This window comes from Poecilia mexicana, unplaced genomic scaffold (genome assembly GCF_051168715.1).
Source record: "Poecilia mexicana isolate PSO_F unplaced genomic scaffold, ASM5116871v1 scaffold_16, whole genome shotgun sequence".
Taxonomy (NCBI): domain Eukaryota; kingdom Metazoa; phylum Chordata; class Actinopteri; order Cyprinodontiformes; family Poeciliidae; genus Poecilia; species Poecilia mexicana.
The window spans coordinates 309,834-325,404 of NW_028263385.1; the positions used below are offsets into that span (position 1 = coordinate 309,834).

Consider the following 15,571-nt stretch of genomic DNA (forward strand, 5'->3'; position numbering starts at 1 on the left):
ACCAAAATCCATATAAAAGTAAGTTTATTACCACAAAATAGGACATCTGACATGTAGTGCATAAATAAGTGATGTGAAATGGATCAGCGCTGGAGGAGGCCGCGTTTCCGCCACCTGTGTGTTCTGAATACATTCTAATGAGAAAGGTGAGCACCAAGCAGAAAAAGGCACTAAAACAGTCTTTAGCAACATCATCACACCTGCACGTCATGTAGTATTACCCAGAATCCTCTGTCTGGTCCCCCACAGTCCCTCCCGAGCCTCGGCCAATCAGAAGGCCTCATCAGCGTTGGGAATGATGCGTAGAGGCCAGAGGTCACAGGTTCAGATTAAACTCAAGCTGCTGAACATTCACTATAAAATAAAGAAAGCTCAGAGGGGAACCAACCTGGCAACCCGTTAGACCCGAACATTTCAGCTGTTTGGTTCTGGAAAAACTTTCTTCCTGTTTTAAGTTTTATGCTGATTAAGCAGAGCAACGTGTTTTTTTGTAAAGTGCTTGAAGTTAATTTAAAGCTGCAGGAATTGTTTTTGTCCACTAGAATTTAGAGGAAACTTCAGTTTTGTACTATATCAATTTAATACATCGATCTACTTGCATATAGTGCTGTGAAAAACTTTTAATCCTCACCCTTGCTTACATATTTCCTTCCAAGCAGCCAGAGCTCCCTGTAATCTCTTAACGTTTCAGAAACACGACTCTGAGGCTTCCAGTTCCCCGTAGATTCAATTTGAAATTAGCCTTTTTTATGTTTAAAGTGACTTAACCATAAACACCTGAAATGGTCAAATACAGGACTGAAGACAAGTAAAAAAAAATTTAAAAAGTCAAAATCCAAAAGAAAGGTCTTCAGAAGAATTGATTAATGCGACTTTGAAAGATCACCAGAGAGTCAGAATGTCTTAGAAGGAAAACATGAAGAAATGATTGGTCGCTCCTTGCTTTTAGACATCCAGCAGAACAAATCTTTTCTCCCTTTTGTAAATAATGATTTACTTTGGTCAACAGCAGCTTCAGCTGGAGGAACGTCTGGCTCTCTGGGTAATGGACGACCTGCAGATGAACTGTCTGGATGTTGCTGGATGAGTGTGCAGAAAGCCAGTCGGAGAAGAAACTGTTTTTCTGACTCTGTTCCCACAGAGCCCAGAAAGTTCATTTGAGCTGCAGAGTTGGTAAAAATACCTCTGTTGAATAAATGTCTGATTGTTGCAGCTTTTTGTTTAGGTTGAAATGAAACAATTCATTTTGTCTGAGCTCTCTGGAGTCTAACAGGAATGCACAAACAGGATTTCTCAGATTAATTAGGAGCTTCTCTCATCCTACAGACAGACAAGGTGTATAAATATATACAAAACATGTTTATATGTCTCGGGGACATGCTTCAGTGTTTCGCTACACATCTGTGCTTACAAATCCTGCTGAGTTGGAATGAAAAACAGAAGCATTGAATGCTGGATGACCGGGCCGAAGCACCTGATTCCCTCAGTTAAAGGCCTCCATCAGCCCTTCCCTCCCAGTTTAATTTAGTAATGCATATTGGCTAGCAATTGGGAGAACTGGCCCGGTTCCTCAGCAGCAGATGTCCTTTGTGTTTTTTGCAGAACAGGCATGTGTAGATTTGTCTTTTTTGCACATTTATAGAGAGAAAAAAAACTGCTGGAGAGGACAAAGCTTGTGTCAAAACAAAGTCCGGACCAATCTCCTTCCTTTGGCCTTGATGCGAGGAAAAGTAGCGCTCGTCTCCGTGGTGATCGGCGAGCCAACCGGGGTGTTCCCGCCTTTCCTTCTCAACAGGAAGTCGACACTGGATGATGTCATGGCATAGAAGACGTTTCCTGTTGCCGGGATGACCAGTTCTGAGTTAACAGAAGAGAGACAAAGTATTTAAGGAAAAACTGTTTCCAGTTGATATTATTGTCTGTTTTTAGACATTATTTATGTAAAGGGTATTACATATAAAATGTATTATTCTTATGACTTTAGAACCCAGTAGGACCAGATCAAAATCCCAGAACTAAACTTTTATCATGCCCTTATTTACAGTAAAACTGCTGAATTGTTGAGCTTAATAATCATTGAAGTAAACAACATTTTTTTGTACCTTTTCCTTCAGGCAGAAGTTGTATCAGCTCATATCTGGACGCCTGTGTGGGGTCCTGATTGTGTTTCTCCAAGGCAGAGCTGATCACAGAGGGGGTCTTGTCATTGCTGGTAACCTAAGTGGAAAACAGAGCGTAACTGTGACACCAGTACAGCTTGATTTGCACTAATGATACGGCGGCTCTGATGTGTCCTGAGGATCTGATCTGATGACTATCATTACCACGGAGAGTCAGCTTTAAGTGCAGCGTGCTGCGGATAATTCAGGCCGACTCACTGCTGATGTGAATTAGAGTGAAATGGCTTTGAGATTTGTACCAGTATGCTTCTGTACAGGTTCCCATCCTGCAGGTCCATCCGTATCCTGATGATCCGCATGTCGGGCCCCGACCCCGGGACATTGCTGGGGAGGTTGTTGCCGCAGGAGGCTGATCTGCGGTGCGTTTTTGTGGGCGTGGTTGGGGTCAGCGCGATGGGGGTGGACTCGTTGGTCGGAGGGGACGTGTCGACGTCCAGACAGGAAACCGACGGAGATCTCATGTGCTGCAACACAAATAACCATAATTTCAGAGGGGAAATCTTCAAGATACAGGAAACTAAAGCCAAAGAAAAAAAGAGTTGGCTCTGAATGCAGCGTCTGTGAAATGAGTTCATATAAATGCAAACCTGACCTTTTCTAATAATAAGCATTAGTGGATTACCTTTGTGAGTTTGGAGAGAAAGTTATTGACTGGAGAGTGAAAGTCGAAGAGGCTGTCGCCGTCTCCAGCCAGGCTGGTCCGGGAGCTGCTCAGGCTGGAAACAAGAAGCAAAACATCAAACTTCATCAATTAACCAGAAACAGAATTTATACAAAACATTCTGGAAAACTAAAAGAAACCTGCTTCAACTTTGCAGGTATCAAAGTTGAAGCTTTGAGTTTAACTCAAAGCTAAACTCCTTTAGCTGTGAGTTTGATCCCAATCTGCTTCAGATTGGGATCAAAATCTGGAGCAGATTTATTTATCAGATTTATTTGTGAACCTGATTTTCCCCTCTGTGGGACAATTAAGTTTTTTTCTAAATTAAATCTGACGACAGCATTTCATTTTGACGTTATAATTTACATGTTCGTAGATATTGTACTTCTGTTCATATGTTGTTCAAAGTTTGGGCTTAAACCTGACTGACATTCTGTAACCTTAAACATGACATTGATGCTCAAAAACCTCCAGTTTGGTTCAACTGAAACATCTCTGTACAGAACAGTGGGTCAAAGTTTATTGGATTGTATTTTTATTTACCTTAATAAATGAAATTGTTTTTAAAAACAGTGTTTTTGGGTTTTTTTTTTGCTGTTTACTACAATTATCTATGTTATACAAGATTATGAATCTTATTTGAAACATTTAAATCAAAAACAGAAGAAACCACTTTGCTCCCCACTATAATCAGATATGATTAATCCACTTAATCCTGACAATGGTGAGCGATTCCCAGTGAAATGAGCTTTAGAAATCATTATAAAACAGGCGTTTGCATCAATAAAGACCCGCCATCCCCTCATGGTAACTCACTCTGAGCACTGGGTGATGATGACTGTTGGCATCAAAGATCGAGGACTCGGCTCAGTGGGTGCTTCAATCTCATTGGACAGTCTGTAACTACAATTAGACATCAGTCAGTAAAGCATAAACTGGATGTTTTCAAATCTTAAATGCTCCTAAAAGCGTACCTCTGCTCCTCTGTGAGTGTGGGCACGCTGTGGTACCACTGTGAGAAGGCCTCGTCGGAGTCAAACACGCAGTTTTTGCAAGAAGACTGCAGGAGCCGGATTTGAGCTAAAACCTCAAATTCCTGTTAACAAAGAACTTTATCACCACAATGTTTCTCAAAAAAAAACAGCTGACATATCCACGGCAGCTGCTTTAAGAACCATAACTATTTCCTGCTCTGATTCTATTTCTGCTCCACTCGTTTTAGACTTTAACCCCCCTTTATTTGTAGCAGAGAGAAATATATTTTGCATATTGTGTCACTTACCCTTCTCCTTTTGTCAAAGTTGATGTAGCCGTTCTGCAAAGGGAGTGACAGGATGCGTTAGGTCAGCCTGAGTGCTGTTACATGGATCCCACAGATGAGATCAACTTACATCCAGCCGGTCTTTGACCGCCGTGTCCAGCATGGTGAGGTCTGTGAGGAAGATTCCCAGGTAGGGCACGGTGCCCTGAGCGTTGGACTGGGATGAAACAAAAAGGACACATTTTTCATTAGTCCCCCCTGAGGTTCTCATTCACAACCCAAAGAGCCCACCAACAGATGAATTTCAGAGCAGCTGCCTGCAGCTATTTTTCACAGGGTGGCTCAGAATTCAGCTGAACACACAGGAGCGAACATCACAGCTCACTGTCTCACTTGGTTGCTCAATTCCCTACAAGGACCCTCTTTAAAACCACCGATCCACCCGCAGTTCAGCTACAGACCTCACTATCAATGACTTAACACAGCATTTAGCATTGTTAGAATAGTATCCTGCTTTAAAACTTTGTTTTACCTTTGAAAAGTGGATTTTTGTGGCAATTTGAATATGTACATATGCAACATCTCAAAAAAAAATATACCACATAAACATTTTCACACTTTTTTTTTGACATGCTGAAACTTCTGCTTTCGTTTAGCACTGGAGCATTTTTGCTAACTTTAAAAACATTTGACACACTTAGCTTTCCCCTAATTTAATTTATCCAGATAGATTCTTTTATCTTTTACTTTTTCCTTTTAATTCACTTTGTATTGCCTTCTTGCTGAAAGTGTGCTATATTAATAAAATTACCTTTACATTTACCTTTTAGATTCTAAAGTGCTAATTTACTTTAAGTTGAATAAAGTTCGACACCAGTGTTGAAGTTTCGGTTATATATTTTTCCTTCAAGCAGTTAGACGTTTACATTCAAGCTCTTATTCTGAAATCTGTTTATGCAGCAGTATTGTCCCCTGTCATGCCAGATTATGTTCTAACCATCACAGATAAAAGTTAAGCATCTTTTAAAAGGAAATAAAAATGTCTCCTATTAGCACACATGAACGAGCTTAATGCATGTAGTGAATGTTTCCTGCTGAGGTATTTGCTATTGTGAAACGCCAATTCAGTTTCGCAGTACAAAAAAGCTGAATTAGTATAAAATATGTAGCTGAAAGTAATCCCACACTTTTGACAACTTTCATCTTTTTCTTTCTCTTCTTTCGTTCCTCGCCGTCTCCCTCTGTAAATGCTAATAGCACTTAGCATTCGTCAGGAGCTCATTGGGGGCAGTGAGAGCGCTGCGCAACACAAATAATAATCTGGTCCGAACACGGCGTGCTAAACAGTAAAACTTAATTTAATGAAGCCTCGAGGCAGATAATTTGAAGTTGACTTTCTAACACACCAAGTGTTTTGCTTGTAGACCAAAAAAATTTAACAGAACTTTGCATTCATTTCTTGCATTTTTTCTTACAATTTTTTTAGAAACAGATGGACTCTGCAGGTGACTTCCAGTCGCACTGGATTTTATATATTGGTCTCACATTTCAGATTTTTGTTTGTTAAAAAAAGGATGTATCATTTTCCTTCCTTTACTGTTTAGCTTTAATTCAATAAAATGTGGAACAAGTGCAAGAGGTGTGATAACTTTTGAAGGTACTGTAACAGTCACGCTTCCACAAGCCTTAAAATCCACCTGAAATGTAACTTCTAAGCACAGAGCATTTCTGTGCACTTTTACAGGGTGTTACATCATGCTGCAAATTTCAAAAAGTCGGCCATGAAGGCCTGTGGGGACGAACGGCCCCTCAGGCTGAAATGTTTAGTATTCACTGCAGACGTGGGCCATAAAGTTGGTGAAAATACTTCTCTTTTATTTGCCCGTACATCAGAGAGGTCATTTCTAAGCTGCTCTTAAAACGTCTTGGTGAGGTAACCCTGAAAGCTTGTGGCAGTCCAGTGAGAACTGTGGATGTGAACTCAGCGTTTCTGAGTGTTTGAAGCTGCATGCTTTCATCCTGCAGCTGAGATGTGCAACCAGAACCTCTCAGCTGTCAGGAAGATGTTGGACATGATTCTCAGATCATTCTCCGTAGCCAGCGTTTCCACTCTACTCACCCTGCTGTGGTGTCTGTTGTTGATCCTGTTGTCAAGGTTGGCAAACTTTGAGGTTCCCTCCTGCAAGACACGAACAAGGGGAAGCTTTTCATTTATTCACTCGAGTTTAAACAGAAGGAGAATTTTTATTGACATGTTTATCTTATATTACGCATCTAGCTGAATAAAACTAAAAGTCACAATGCCATATATATACTGCTCAAAAAAATAAAGGGAACATTTCACTTTAATTTTGTGTGTGGCTCCAAATCCAGGCCTCCATTGGTTAATAAATTTGATTTATTTTTTTGAGCAGTGTGTGTGTATATATATATATATATATATATATATATATATATATATATATATATATATACATACTGGGCAAGAAAACAGTTATCTCAAATTGTTGTCCTTTAGCATAATGACAATGGTCATTATGCTAAAGAAAAGTGATTTTTGTGCTGCAGCCAGTATTTTAACAGCTATACTTGGATTTGACCTATAACAGTAACAAACTGATAAAATAGTGTATGTTCCTTCTCCGCTTGAATAATCTCCAGTTATCTGGTGAAAATAAATGAACTAAAAGAATTTGGAGAATTTTAAATGTGCAGTCTGCTTTTTGGCCACTTGGGGGACAACAAAAAGAAACCTGACATTTTCCTATGGAAGAAGATTAGAGCCACTGAAATACATTTACCAAGAGAAGAGAACCAACTTTCTGGAGGAACATGTCGGACTGAAGTGATTTTTATGTAGACGATGAAATTTGGAGTAAAAAAATCTCTATTTGGTGAATAAAGTCAGATTAGTTTGTTTTTTTTCCAATGCCTTTTATCCTCTTTTGTAGTATCAACAATCAACAAAAAAAGAGCAAGAAAATATGACTCATCCTGCATTATGAGAGTTACATTACACTCTGTTGCTGTAACAAGATGGTGCAACAACGCAGATGGATTTTTCCCTCATTTTCTTAAATAAACAGATCATTTCATTGTTATATTACATTTTGCCAGTGAATAAAGCCAGCTGACCAAAAGGTGAACCAATGAACCACCATCTTTCCCATTTTTCATGTGCTCTTAACATTTTGTTAGGTTTACTTATACAGTAATTTCCTCAGGATTTTATAATTTTACCTTCTTTAAATCTTATATTAAATACATTTCAGTAATTTCCTTCATTCTCCTGTATAATATCATCAAAATCAGAAACATCCTGTTCCTGGTTGTTGCATTGTTGTCTTTTTTCCAGTTATGCATGATTAGCATTTATTGCTACGATTAACTTTGTGATCTAGCTGTTATTAACCATTTTCACACTTTGTCCAGTGCTTCTGTGGCTGTCTGGCTCTCTCATGTACTCAACATTTTGTTAGGACATTTCTTACACGGAGAACTTTTTACTAATTGGTGTTGCATGTTCTGAAGCTTAGGTATTGTTTGGAATTGGAATTAACTGGATGAATTAAATACATTTAGACTAACTTACATACATTATTTGTAAGATTTGAACTGAACTAAATTCTTAGGTCGCTTTTAGTATTTTATTAGTTCAACCAGACAGATTTCTTCTTCTTGGAAATAATGTTAATAATCTGCAGTCGCCAGCAGAGAGTTTTGACTTGAATCTCACAGGGAATTAATGGAAATAGCTAAAGATTAGGGTGATGAAACGGAGGCTTTCCAACCACAAAGAGTGAATCATCAAATATAAATTGTAAGAAAAAAAGCCAGTCAGCCATTATCAAAAATCTTTGATCAACATTAGGCCCTCAGAAATGTTCATATATTATTGAAAAGTGTATTAATAATTTTTAACATTACTTTTTATTTACTTTACAATGTAATAAAAAGAGATTTTTTTTAATTGATACTCCTTTTATATTATAATAATATTTTTGTGAGATGGTTGGTTAAATGTTAATTATTGAAATTTAAATGGGCCAGTGGCATGAATAACTTTGAGCTTTATTTGTTTTCTGGAAGTTGTATATATTTTTCTTAAATTTGTATGTTTTCTCGTATAAACGGTTGGATTTTTTGTAAATATTCCATTGTGAGATAATGCTACTGCAATGAAAGTTACCTTTAGAATAAGGTTGTTGTTTTTTGTTGGGGTTTTTTTTTTACCAGAAATGCCAATAATCACAGAGGCTGCTTCTTCATTCCTGTGATGTTATCTCCAACACAGATATTAAACACTGGGAAAGCACTGAGTGTTTGTTTCTGGAGGGGATTCACACAAACTGCAATTTGCAAAACTCTCTTGTTGCAAAAAGACCCAAAACAGAGTTTAATTTAATCACTGCAATGCTTTCCGACCCACCTCCATTCATTTACTTTGCACTAAAGCATATTAAGGGACACAAGAAAAATTGCAGAAATAGGGACTTCTGAAGATTTTTACGCGAGGCAATGAAAAGCTGAGCAGTAAAAACATCAGACGGCAGCCAGGAGCGCCGATCTCAGAAGAAAATAGCTCTCAAACCAATTCAGAACGTCACAAAAAAGAGCTGCTGAGATCTCACTTTTTATCACCGACGTGTCAATCTGCAAACAGCAAATCTCTAAATAAACACATCAATTCACAATTGACTGGGTAGTTTCATGCTGCGCCATGACCCTGAGAGCTCAGATTTCTCACTGAAGCAGATGAGATTATATCAGCAGTTTTAGCATGATTCAGCTTTCCAGGCACACAGAGTAATTTATTTCCACTGTCATTAATGCGCTCTTCATTCCCACAACAACTCACCTCCTTCAGGAGTTCTCTGCTCTGTGAATAGTTGTCCTTGTCTGAGAATATTTCTGCCAGCTCCTCGTATCTCCTCAAGGCCTCTCTGCGAAAGAAAACAACTGTCAGTGGAAGATTCATGTGTGTTCTTGAATTATTCAAGGTAACAAAAGTGTAATAAAGGAAGATTGTGCAAGCACAGCTGAGTCTCAGAAAGCTGAAGGCATATTTAAACTGGAAAATGGGTTCATGTTCAGTAGCAGAGATTTGAATAATTTTTTTATGGGAACAACACGGTGTATCCCTGGTTAGCTGAGCTGATCAGAATGTGGTGCTAATAATGACAAGGTCATGGGTTCAATCCCCATACTGGCCAATTCACATCTACAGTCTTAATAAAATCAACACAGAAATAAAGGATGGAGAATCAAATATTTTGCCTGTTAATTCTGAAAAACATTACAATATGAGCATTTTTCATTAAGATCAAGTACGTCTTTCTTAAATCCATGGAAACTCAAAAGTGCATATGGTCGGTTAGCTCAGCTTGTCAGTGTGGTGTTAATAACGCTAAAGTCATAGGTTCAATCCCCATACTGGCCAATTCAAATCTAAAACTAACATATAATAAAAGGCTAGTAAATCCAATATTATACATATTGATTTTGAAAAACTGTAGAATATGAGCACTTTTCTTAAATTTTCATTGTTAAGATCAAGTACGTATTTCTCAAAAGAATGGAAACTGAAACGTGTGTATGGCTGGATAACTTAGCTTGTCAGAGCGTGGTGCTAATAACTCCAAGGTAATGGGTTCAATCCCCACACTAGCCAATTTAATTCTAACATCTTAATAAAATCAACACAAACAAGAGGCTGGAAAATCAAATATTGTAGATATTGATTTCAAAAAACATTAGAATATGATCACTTTTCTTCAATTTTCATCGTTAAAAACAAGTACATATTTCTTAAATACATGAAAACTCAACATTATGTAAAGTAGGTAGGTTAGCTCAGCTTGTAAGTGCGTGGTACCAATACAGCTGAGGTCATGGGTTCAACGTCCATACTGGGCAAATAAATAGTGAAGACTTTCAGACAACACTTCAAAACTAAAAACTACTAGAAAATAAATTCAAAACTAAAAACTACTGGGAAAATAAAATCAACACTTCAAAACTAAAACCTACTGGGAAATAAAATCAACACTTCAAAACTAAAACCTACTGGGAAATAAAATCAACACTTCAAAACTAAAACCTACTGGGAAAATAAAATCAACACTTCAAAACTAAAAACTACTGGGAAAATAAATTCAAAACTAAAAACTACTGGGAAAATAAAATCAAAACTAAAACTGTGGGAAAACAAGAAATGGCTCAAAAACAAAATCAAAACTAAAAACTGCTGGGAAATAAAATCAACACATAAAAAGGCTGTAAAATCAAATATTATACATATTTATATAGAAAAACATTATAATGAGCACTTTTCTTAAATTTTCATTGTTATGATCAAGTACGTTTCTTAAATCCATGGACACTCAACAGTGTGTCCATGTTGAGTGGCATTACAAATATGTAATTGCCGGTTAGCTCAGCTTGTCAGAGTGTGGTGCTAATAACACCACACTCTGTTATTAGCAGGCTGGTGTGGGTTCAAGACCCACACCAGCCAATTAAATTCTAACATCTTAATAAAAGCAACACAAACCAGAGGCTGGAAAATCAAATATTATATATATTGATTTTGAAAAACTTTAGAATATGATCACTTTTTTTTTATTTTCGTCGTTAAGATCAAGTACGTATTTCTTAAATCCATGAAAACGTAACATTATGTAAGGTATGAAGGTTAGCTCAGCATGTAAGAGCGTGGTACTAATACAGCTGACGTCATGGGTTCAACATCCATACTGGGCAAATAAAATCTAAAGTCATTCAGACAATCAACACTTCAAAATAAAAAATGGCTCTGAAATAAAATCAACACTTCAAAACTAAAAACTGCTGGGAAATAAAATCAACAATGGCTAAAAAATAAACTATGATGCATGTTAATTTTGAAAAACATTAGAATATGAGCACTTTTCTTCAATTTTTAAGATTAAGTACGTATATCTTAAATCTATGGAAACTGAAAAGTGTGTACAGTTGGTTAGCTCAGATAGTCAGAGCTTAATGATAATAATGTCAAGGTCATGGGTTCAATACCCATACTGGCTAATTCAAATCTAAAATCAACACATAAAAAAGGCTGGTAAATTACATATTATACATATTGATTTTGAATATGAGCACTTTTCTAAAAATGTCATTTTTAAGATCATCTAGGTTTTTCTTAAATCCATGGAAACTCAACATTATGTAAGGTAGGTAGGTTAGCTCAGCTTGTAAGCGCATGGTACTAATACAGCTTCAAAATCCAGGAAAATAAACTATGATGCATGTTGATTTTGAAAAACATTAGAATATGAGCACTTTTCCTAAATTTTTAAGATCACATACATATTTTTGAAATCCATGGAAACTCAACAGTATCTTTGGCCAGCTGAGTTAAGCTCACCTGGTCAGAGCGTGTTGCTAATAATCCTGAGGTCAGGGGTTCAATTCACATCTAAAGTCTTAAGAAAATCAACACATAAAAACAGGCTAGAAAAAAAACTATGATGCATGTTGATTTTGAAAAACATTAGAATATGAACACTTTACTCAAATCTTCATTAAGATCAAGTGTATTTGATCTTAATAATAAGTGGATTTTGAGTTTTATCATCAAATCCATGGAAACTCAGCATTATCTTCGACCAACTTGGGTTAGCTGGTCAGATGATTATTAGTGTGAATCCCTCCAGCATTCACAATAATGATTGCAATGATTCACTAAGGATTGCAAGAGAACTACGATGTCATAGTACATTTATTTTCCAGCAAGATGAAGACTCAAAAATCTACCGAAAGCTACGCAAAGAGCATTTCTCATTATCTGTTAATGGATGAATTCGGTTGACACACACCTGTCCGTTTCCTGCCAGGTCCTCCTCAGCCTGTGGATGGGGTTGCTCTGCAGCGCCGACACAACGGCATACAGGGAGGAGAAATTCTTCCTGGCTCTGCATTCCTGTTCAAAGACACAGAGCAGGACTGCTGAATAAAGGCTTTTGCTTGAAGACATGCTGCAACAGAAAACATCTTCGGATGTGTGTGCGTGTGTGTGTGTGCATGTGTGTGTTGGAATGCCTATCTGGCATTAAGTTATACTTTCAGTTAATGACTCCACATTTCCAACAAACACAGGAAGTTACCTTTTCATTAAATGGGAGAAATAAGCTGCTCATGTAATTCAAACTGCAAGCTGCATTTGATCCTAAGGGTTTTTCAACACCAAACTGCTCCTAGTATTACAGTTAAGGCTGATATTTTATAATTTTATCATCATTTACCCACAAATATGCAGCTGTGTTTAAACTCTCAGTGTTTCTAGTAGAAGCCAGGATTGAGTTTCTCTTTGCATTTTTTTCCTGAAAACAACCAAACAACCAGGTTTCTACACAACCTGTTTTTCTGTCAGCTACTGTTGTGAGTTCACTTCCATTTGCACACATTACCCTGAGAAAAGGGTCATTATGAGAGGATTATACGAGCCAAGTTGTGTGAAAAGGCACAACTGATATATTTTAATGCTTTCACACTTGAACTTATGTGCTAACACTAACTTTTTTTAGAAAAGGCAAAGGCAAATATTTTATCTCCCATAACATAAAATAATGTGTTTATATGAAATTTTTAAAAGAGAATACAAGCAAATTTTAGAGTTTCAAAGTCAAATGTTGTTGTTTTTTTAGAAAAAAACTGAAATTTTCTAGAAAAACCTAGAAAATTATGAGTTCAAAAAGTCACAAATTTGCTAGAAAAAAACTCAAGAATTTTGACACACACCTGTCCGTGTGTCAAAACGGACAGGTGTGTTCGTTTTGACCGGTGTCAAACGGACACCGGTCAAAACGTGTCAAAACAGGTGTTTTGACACAGGTGTCCGTCAGAATTGAAGAGTTTTTCTGGCAGAAATGTACTCCTTTTTTTCTATCTACAAAGTTCCTAATGCACCGTCGTAGTTTTAAGATCTGATGTCGAGGTTTTAGTCCGCTGACCTCTGCAACACTGATCCATTTCTCCAGCAGTCGGGCTCTCTGCTGGCTGCGCAGCTTCGTCGGCCAAAGACACGATGCTAAGACGGCGTTGGCTAACTTGTTGAATTGCCGTATGGTGGCCCGGACAGACCAACAAACGCCCTCCCTGCCCTTCTTGTCCCTCTGAGACCACAGCGAGCCGAGACAGTGGTACGGCACCAAACGGACAAAAAGCTCCTGGAAGAAAGATTTTCAAAAATCCCTCAACATGAACATTTGTTTTAAAATAAGCCTCTTCTATCCTAAAAAACAAAGCAAACTTACAGTTTCTATCTTTGTGAGCTGCTCAGCGATGACAGCAGCAGGGAATCCCAGGACACTGGTGGGTTCAAACTTTGAAGGATCAGGAGGAGGGCTGCTAGAGCTGCTCTGATCTGCAGAGGCAGACAAAACAGTGATTTCCTCAGAAAATTCAGTTGAAATACAGCATTTAGCTATCAGTCAGGTTTGATAGGAAATAAAGAGAACATGTTTTCTCGAGGGAAAGTAAATTTGGTTCCTGACTGTAGAAGGTTAAGTCATAAAGCCATATTTTTTTATATGACAAATAATTTTCCAGTCAAAATATATTGATGAAAGACCGCTCACTGCCTGGATTCCAGTTTCACGTTATTTTAAAACATTACAGTTTCAAGCTCAATAAACTTAGGTCACTTTATCTATCAATTATTTTCTTTAAGAACTGAATTTATGTTAATTATGGGCAATATTTATTTCTTAATTTTATTCTAGTATAATTTTTTGCATTTGTAATTGATAACTTTTGCTCAAAATTATAATTATAACAAAGGAACATGATTCTCGGGCTGCACAGGCTACCATAAACTAACTAAAACTAACTTGTCACATTCTACATTTTTACTTTTGAAAGCTGAAAGGCACAGAAAAGTACTAATATCCTTTAAAATAAATGCTTTATAAAAACATAACCACTTGACCAGCATTTATTTGACAACTTCTTTGATTGTTCTACCACTTCTATATGTAAACAATTCTTGCAGCTAGCTCGCTCACTAGTATTTTAGCGAAATACAGCAGTCGTGAAAACAGTACACAGTAATGCTTTTATTAGTTTTTATTCTTGCTCTATTCCAGATGCCATTGTGTTGATTCTGTAGCAGTGTTTATTAGCATGTTAGATTATGTATGCTGGTCTCAGTAAGAAAATGCCACAGTGTTATTTTCATACGGCGAGATAGTTGGACCAGGGTATGGAGGAAGGCTGACCTACATGCTGAGAAGTGCTTAAGCCAGCTTCACTGACAACAACAATCAAACTCATTAGGTTGTGTTTCCCAAACTCCTGTTGTTGTGCAATCAAACTAAAGCTCCAGCTGGATTTGAGGCTATGCTGCCGCCACATGATCGCTTTACAGGCTAACAGCATGAATAGGTAGGATTTTGAGTTAATTAGCTGCTTAGCATGCAGCAAAATAATCACTGTCAACAAGATTATGCATTCAAAATAATCTTTTAAACCTTATGGAGAATTGAGGAGAGGTAAAGATAGAGCTGTCAAGTGATAGTTATGTTTTCTAAAATTTCTAAAAATCTATAGAAGAAGCAGCTTCTAATTCCTTCATTACAAAACTTTACTGAGAGAACAGAAAAACCATTAGCATTCATGATGCAAGTGACTAAATAAATAATCACCTTTTTCAACTGCAGAACCTTAGATTCATAATAAATCAGAAACCAAACTAGGAATATAAACTATGACAACATGTCTAAAATATTTAGTCATTTTCTAAGTAATCTGCATTTGTGATTTAAAGTGGAAAGAAAATTTCTGTTCATTTGAACGGCAGTCAGAAGAGACCTCTGTGTTTGTCGGGGAGCAGGGCTCTCTCGCTGAGCTCCTCGGCCGTCCGGAGGAGGCGAGCTCGAAGGTCAACAGCAGACGAGGAGTCCTGAGGCAGCAGAGGAGCCAGACGCAACAAACGAGACGGATCTCCGAGGTTCCTGAAGTCTTCAGGATACTCCGAAAGCCACGTGCTGAACACAGTACACACCGCTCTGCGTGGACAGGAGGTAGAAAAGAAAGCTGGAATCTGCTTACAGCCAAAAATAACTTGTGAGAAGCAGAAAAACAAGTTGAAAGAAAAATGAAATATTCAGGGTTTAGACGATGGCGGCTTCAAAGTCAGTAATTTAGATTAAAACTGGATGTGGTAAAAGAAATATGACTGTATTTGAATAAAGAAAGCATTTAAAGTAGGGAATCACCTTTTATCATTCTCGTTGCCGATACAGATACCTGAGGTTTAGTATCGGCCGATAGTGATTCAGAAAACAGCACTGAATTCACTTAAAATGTCTCTTTCTTTTAAATACAGACACAAATGTACTGTATTATATATTTACCAGTACAGCACACTTAAATACACCAACAGCTTCACAAGCTTAGTCACACTTTAAAATAAACAATGAAGAGATTGAA

General features: G+C 37.4%; 1 protein-coding gene across 2 annotated transcripts in view; it reads right to left on the reverse strand.

The window, feature by feature from the left end:
- Positions 1-7: 7 nt before the first annotated feature.
- The window catches only part of rgl2 (ral guanine nucleotide dissociation stimulator-like 2), a 29,612-nt gene continuing 14,048 nt past the window's right edge, over positions 8-15,571 (reverse strand). For both annotated transcript variants that reach the window (XM_014974352.2, XM_014974353.2), the window contains 14 exons: positions 14,951-15,147; positions 13,396-13,505; positions 13,093-13,308; positions 11,959-12,062; positions 8,961-9,045; positions 6,222-6,281; positions 4,233-4,319; positions 4,124-4,156; positions 3,816-3,937; positions 3,658-3,744; positions 2,803-2,896; positions 2,420-2,644; positions 2,103-2,217; positions 8-1,857 (listed from right to left, as the gene is read on the reverse strand). In XM_014974352.2, the coding sequence (XP_014829838.2) occupies positions 1,679-1,857; positions 2,103-2,217; positions 2,420-2,644; positions 2,803-2,896; positions 3,658-3,744; positions 3,816-3,937; positions 4,124-4,156; positions 4,233-4,319; positions 6,222-6,281; positions 8,961-9,045; positions 11,959-12,062; positions 13,093-13,308; positions 13,396-13,505; positions 14,951-15,147 (1,714 nt within the window). In that variant the 3' untranslated portion in view covers positions 8-1,678. The remainder of the gene's footprint in view (positions 1,858-2,102; positions 2,218-2,419; positions 2,645-2,802; positions 2,897-3,657; positions 3,745-3,815; positions 3,938-4,123; positions 4,157-4,232; positions 4,320-6,221; positions 6,282-8,960; positions 9,046-11,958; positions 12,063-13,092; positions 13,309-13,395; positions 13,506-14,950; positions 15,148-15,571) is intronic.